General features: G+C 41.8%; 1 protein-coding gene across 1 annotated transcript; it reads right to left on the reverse strand.

Annotated features, from left to right (window-relative positions):
* Positions 1-3,642: 3,642 nt before the first annotated feature.
* LOC111612223 lies at positions 3,643-5,739 on the reverse strand. The gene is made up of 3 exons (XM_023352719.1): positions 5,703-5,739; positions 5,437-5,585; positions 3,643-5,283 (listed from the first exon to the last, which is right to left on the reverse strand). The coding sequence occupies exons 1-3, from the start codon at positions 5,737-5,739 to the stop codon at positions 3,898-3,900; spliced, it is 1,572 nt and encodes a 523-aa protein (XP_023208487.1). The 3' UTR covers positions 3,643-3,897.
* Between the last annotated feature and the right edge of the window lie 518 nt (positions 5,740-6,257).

Below are 6,257 nucleotides of genomic sequence, written 5' to 3' on the forward strand. Positions count from 1 at the left end.
GACGCGTCTTTGGAGAAAGCTTTTTATGCCAAAAGCAAAACAGTGGTAGCATTCTGAATTTTTAACGTTTACATGAAGTTTTATACTGAGTGGGCGTTTCTTCAATTTAATATATTCAACTAAGGCGTTCCGCTCTTTAACCAATTAGAAACTCCCGTAGGAACTACAGGAAACTTGAGAAGTCTCCCAATTTACAACGAAGTTCCAAAGGCGTCTGGTTTCTATCGAGAGACAAAGGCGGACCAGTTAATCTTGGACGATACCAGGTACGAATGTCCCCGGCGCCGAGAGTCTTAAGATAAGATTTCGCAGACACCCATAAATCTGACGTCTCTTCCATTATCTCTCCTAACGTTCTCGAAGAGACTTGCATCTGGTAATTTTCAAAAAATGTTATCTTTACAAACCCCAGTTTTGCTTTTGCACATTCAGCCCCCCAAAAGATTAAGTTCTGCCAAAATAATACATAAAATCCACAGGACAAAATAAAGTATAATTCCTGAGCCATTTTCTAATAGTAAAAAAACATTTTCATTCAAACACTTTCCATTTGCTTCTAATATCGTCACAGATAATACAGTTTTCAAATACATTCATCCTTTAATAGTTTTTAAATGAGATAATACAATCTTCAGTAAACATGGTATTAATACTTAGAAGTTAAATGTTACGGGGTTTCAATCTTCTATTTTGCATTAGTTTTACACCATCGCAGATGCTGGCCTCCAGCAGTTCTCCCCAACTGCCTGCAAGAATGTTAATTTATGCTTCTGTGTTCTGGCCGGGCTGCGCCCCATTTAGTGATCTGCATTCTAACCCCTGTCTGTCCGGTTTAAAACAAGAGTATCAAACCTACCCTTTTACACATGCATAAAATTAACTGCATTAAGCACCAAAATCAATAATTTTCCTCGACAGTCCCCGTTTTGAGGTCTCAATTAAGAGACCTCACAAAAATTAATAAAGCCTTCTAATAGAGGACCAAAAACTATGCATTATACTACTAAAGAATAAAAACCCAAAAATCAAAAATAAAAAACTCAAAAAAGAGAGACCTGAATATATAACAGTCCCCGTTTTCAAACAGAACCTGCAAGCTCCACAACTCCCTCATCAGGAACACCACGAAAGAGCATCTGATAGGGAGGTGGAGCCGGTGGTCCACTACTTCCCTTTTCAATTGAGACTGTAATAAGCCTAAGGATAAGTGAACGGACGCACGGAATACAACAGCATCCACACGTCACCACTATGGCAACAAACGTAGCCACAGAAACTAGTAATGACATGACAATCCCTTTCCATTTACCAAAGATAGTAGAAAACCACCTGTCCAAACCACCATCAATACCCGAATGTTCATGCATAGTGTTACTCAGAATTCTCAAACCCTCCAGCGCTCGAGTGACAGATCCATCAGGGGCAGTATTGTTTGGAATAAAAGTACAGCAGCTCTCTTGGAACATAAAGCAGACTCCACCCTTTTCGGCCAACAGCATGTCCAGCGCCATCCGATTTTGAATTGTCATTAAAGAAGTAGGAGCTAACTGATCCTTCAAACCCCCCACAGCATCCCTGGTCAGATTCGCTAACCTCAGAAGATTATAATGGACATAATTTATCCTGTCAACATTTTTATTCGGAGTTATAGGAAAAAGAGCTGATAATACTGGCATATTTTCAAAACCTGCTGCAATTTGATCCGCCAATTTGTATTGATCCGGAACCCCTCTCGGCACACCGATGGCATCTACATAAGTGGGAGAATTAGTAGTCAAATCAAATGCAGTATCAACACGTGTATTACGCACCTGTCGCTCATGTCTCTGTGTCCGTAAAGTGAGCACCTGCGCCGGACCTACAGGATCAAGTCTTTCTCCAACAACCATAAGCGGCACTGCAAGGCGAGTCATAGCACATATTCCAACAGTCCTAGGAGGAATTCGCACATATAATCTATCACCCCCACAAAAATAATAAAGTCCAGCTCTTGCCCAACTCCCGATTCCGGATGCTGTTAAAGTAACATTACACCAATCACTAGAAATCTGTCCTAGATTGAAATCCGGCTTAAGATGAGTAAAATTAAAACACACATACAAACCTTTACCCTTAACCGGAAGAAAAGTTCCCGTCTGAGTATAGTTATTAATAGGTGGATATATGTTGGCAAGCGCATCACAATTTACTGGGTCTGCCTCAGTTGTCAATTTTAGCATGCAATTAAAACCCCAACTATCTCCTAAGTGTAATGGTGCAGGTTCCGTGTAAAGATGAGGTCTAGCTGTGGCACATGCAATGCAGTTCCCAATATTAGTTTCTTTAGCCGTTTGAACCATCCAATTCAGCCATAAATTTTTTTCCCTATATCCAGTCGCTGTTTGAATGATGTCCAATGGTGAAACTGCTGTGTAATCAATCTTAGCCGCATGCTGATCCGGAATTGCCATATCCCTATCTTCCTCCCCCTCAGGTCTGACCATATTAATTTTAATAACCCCAAGTGGATCTTTATCATCAACCGAAGCACCTAGAGTCAAATAAACAGCTGAATCTGCCGGATACTGTTTAAAGAAAACATCATGCATCGAGGAAATGGTTAGCACTAAAGGATTTTTACCCGTCGGTGGAGAATGTCTTAAAGTCCCTCGTCTTATGGTAACCTTGTCATATTCAGTGACAGATTTATGAGCATACGGTGGACTCCAACTTGATCCCACCCATCTGAAGGCCGATTTCCAAGTGGGACACAAGTGTCGAACCCCATTTTCCTGAGTAATACAATGTCGTTGGAAGGTCAGATCACCACACAAATACACAGAAGTCTTCTGCCAGGATTGAGGGGTCGACCAGCAGCGACGAATGACCTCGCACAGATCAATTTGGTAATTAGTTACAGTACCCAGAGTATAGTTCAACTCAATTCCGCGATATTTAGTGAGGCACTTATCAACAGGAGGACTCAAAGAACGCTTCACACGAACAGTCGCATTTCCGCAAGACACTCCGCACTCGACAAGACTCGGTCGGAGATTAAGTGTCTGTGAGGAAATGCGTCCACTCGTGGATCCTCCGAAAACCCACATTCCCAACAAATTGAGTTCAAGAAACACACCTAGCAAAAACTTCCACTCCCAGTTCATGTATCTTAAGATGAACCCCATCCTGCGAACCTGTCAAATGTAATCCTGTGTTATTCAACAATCCAATACTCACCTTTTAACCACAAACTTTCACCGGTAAAAATTAAAAGTGAAAGGCACTTATCATTCTACAAATATGAAAAAATCATAAACTCAATTATCAGAATACAACCCAAAAACACAGTACACAGAACAGCCCCAAATGTAAAAATGCAAAAATAAGACTAAAATATGTATATAACAATAGCTAAAAATTATTCTGGAAATTTTAAAAATATATTCGCCACCAATCAAAAACATGCAGACATAAAGAATTACACAATAGTTTTCTCTTTTTTTTTTTAAAAGTCTGTAAAAAACAAAATATGAAGTCTTTTTTTTTTTTTTTTTTTTTTTTTTTTTTTTTTTTTCAAATGTTCTTTAAAAGTCTGTAAAAAACAAAATATGAAGTCTTCTTCAAAAAATGATAAAAATTACGCGCAAAAAACGAAACGAAAGTCCTTTTTCAGAGTTCGCAAAAAAAAAAAACGAAAACACGCAATAAAAATGTATCAATGTTGATCCTCTTGCAGCCTGATCCTTCTCAGTGAGAAACCTCAGGTTTCCAGCTGAGCGGCCGTTGCTCACTGAAAATTGGATTATTATGCCAATATAACAGTGAGTTTCAAGGAAGGTATGAAATCTCCTTTTTCCTCAATAGAAGGACTTCGGAACAGGATTATTATGCCTGTCCGAGCCTTTTAAACCTTGAATTTCAGGAACCTGAAGTGGTCGCGGCAGGAATTCCTGCTACACTCCCTCCTGGAAGCGCCTGGCGATGCTCCTCATCCGAAGATTGAAGCCGAAGATCTTCTTGTACGTCTCGGAGCGCACGCTGTGGCTCCTCGGCTGCTGTGCACTGACTCCAATGAAACCAGGTGTCTCCTTTCCCTTGCAGACGGACAGCATGAGATGTTCTCTCCACGACTCGGTATGGTCCGGTGAAGCGAGGTTCAGACCATTTCCTTTTGATGACTTTCAGGCGCACCCAGTCGATTCCCGGAACGGGTGGTGAGCCGGGACGTTCCTGTGTCGTCTGATATTTCACAAATTCCCCTGCCAGGATCTGCAACTCATTAAAGAAATCTTTATGAGATAAGTGTGCAAGTTCACCTTTCCATCCTGGAATGCGGGTTGCAGGTCCTGGAAACATCCGTCCCGTCTGAAGCTCATATGGAGAGAATCCTGTTGATTGGTTAACAGACATTCGAACAGACATCAAGGCAATAGGCAAAGCATCCACCCAATTTAATTTAGTATGTGCACATATTTTAGCCAATTTTTGTTTAACAGTTTGATTCAGTCTCTCAACTTTGCCTTGTGATTGAGGATGATATACTGTACCGAATGAATGTTTCACTCCGAGCAGCTGCTCCACTTTCTGCAGATCTTGGTTCCTGAAATGAGTGCCGTTGTCTGATCTTACCTTCTCTGGAAAACCATGGGTCGGAATGTAATAATTGATCAGACACTTTATGACAGTTTTACTGTCCTCTTTTTTAGCTGGCCACGCCTCCGGCCAGCTCGAATATGCATCAACACACATTAATACATACCTGTATCCTCTAACGGGTGTTATCATGTCTGTAAAATCAATAATAATCTCCTTACCCGGTTGTGTAGTCCAAGGGAAATGTCCCACTGGTGGTCTGACAGTTGGTTTCGCATTGTGTTGGCCACAAATTTCACATGTTTTCACATGATGCTTGACCATGTCTCTCAAAAATGGATGCCACCAGTGCTCCAGATTTTTTAACATCTGTGCGATACCTACATGTCCGAGTCCATGAGCTTCCTGGAAAACCTGGAATCTCATATTTGGAGGGAGAATTACTTTACCATTCGGTCCGCGCCAGAGTCCCTCATTGCAGATGGCACCTCTTGCTTTCCAGACAGAACGTTCCTCAGGTGACACGCCTTTCTGATGAAAAATAATTTTTTCCAGGTTATTCTGTTCCATCTGCTCCATTTCAGTACTCACCATGAAGAGAGATGGCAGGTATCCAGCTGCTTCTTTGGCTGCCTCATCCGCGGCCGCATTTCCTGCTGCCACTCTGGTCTTGCTCTGATCATGTCCCTTGCATTTAATCACTGCAACAGACTGAGGCAACAGCAATGCCTCCGCCAATTCTTTCATTTCAGTTTCATGTTTTATGGGCTTTTGTGCTGCAGTTATAAATCCTGCTCTGAGCCACTGAGGAAGTTCCACATGGACGGCACTCGCTACATAGGCTGAATCACTATATAGATTTACCCTCATTCCCTCAGCTAATTTCAGAGCTTCAATCATGGCTTTGAGTTCTGCTCTCTGTGCCGATTGGGCACCCTGCAGTCTTTCCGCCCTCAAAACGTGAAACTCGCTGCCCAAGTCTTCCACTACAGCGAATGCTGCTCTCAATCCATCTGTATCATGTCGAAAACAGCACCCATCCGTATAAAAATTTCTCACACCTTCACCTGTCAAAGGAAAGGCTTGTAGGTCAGGTCTTATTTTTTCTTCCTTTTGTACTAACTCCTCACAGTTATGCGGCTCTCCGTCCTGCATCCTGTCAGCCATATTCACTCCGTTATGTACAAAGGTTATATTAGGTGATTCCAGAATTTTGCTCAATTTTTGTTGTCTCAATGTTGTCAATGTGAAATGTTGTGAATTCACATATGCTACCACACTGTGTGATGTCATAACCTGTAATGGATGACCCATCACAATGTGTGCTGTCTTTTGAATCATTTTTCCCACACCTGCTGCATGTCTTGTACATGTCGGATGTCTTATCTCCATAGGATCTAGCATTGCGCTAACATACTGGAGAATTTTCCTCTCACCCCCTTTTTTCTGAAACAGAACGGCGTTCACTGTCAGTTCTGTTACAGAAACATCCAAATAGAATTGTAGAGAATAGTCCGGAATAGCCAGCTGCGCCGCAGCAGCCAACTGTTGTTTCAAAGAGATAAAAGCATCTTCTGCCTCCATAGTCCAAGTCAGAGCATGGGTGAGCTTACGAATCCCATGCTCTCTGACTAACGCCCGTAAAGGGTCCGTCAGTTCTGTATAGTTAGGAACATAGTTCCTAC

Source organism: Xiphophorus maculatus, chromosome 19 (genome assembly GCF_002775205.1).
Source record: "Xiphophorus maculatus strain JP 163 A chromosome 19, X_maculatus-5.0-male, whole genome shotgun sequence".
Lineage (NCBI taxonomy): Eukaryota > Metazoa > Chordata > Actinopteri > Cyprinodontiformes > Poeciliidae > Xiphophorus > Xiphophorus maculatus.

What these genes read in the sequence shown, in the direction of transcription:
- LOC111612223 (XM_023352719.1), bottom strand. Translation starts at nt 5,739, where the DNA reads ATGGCTGACAGGATGCAGGACGGAGAGCCGCATAACT. An exon ending in GGACGGAGAGCCGCATAACT is followed by an intron (nt 5,586 to 5,702) that starts GTGAGGAGTTAG and finishes GACATGATACAG; the next exon opens with ATGGATTGAGAGCAGCATTC. An exon ending in AATTAGCTGAGGGAATGAGG is followed by an intron (nt 5,284 to 5,436) that starts GTAAATCTATAT and finishes CTGTTGCCTCAG; the next exon opens with TCTGTTGCAGTGATTAAATG.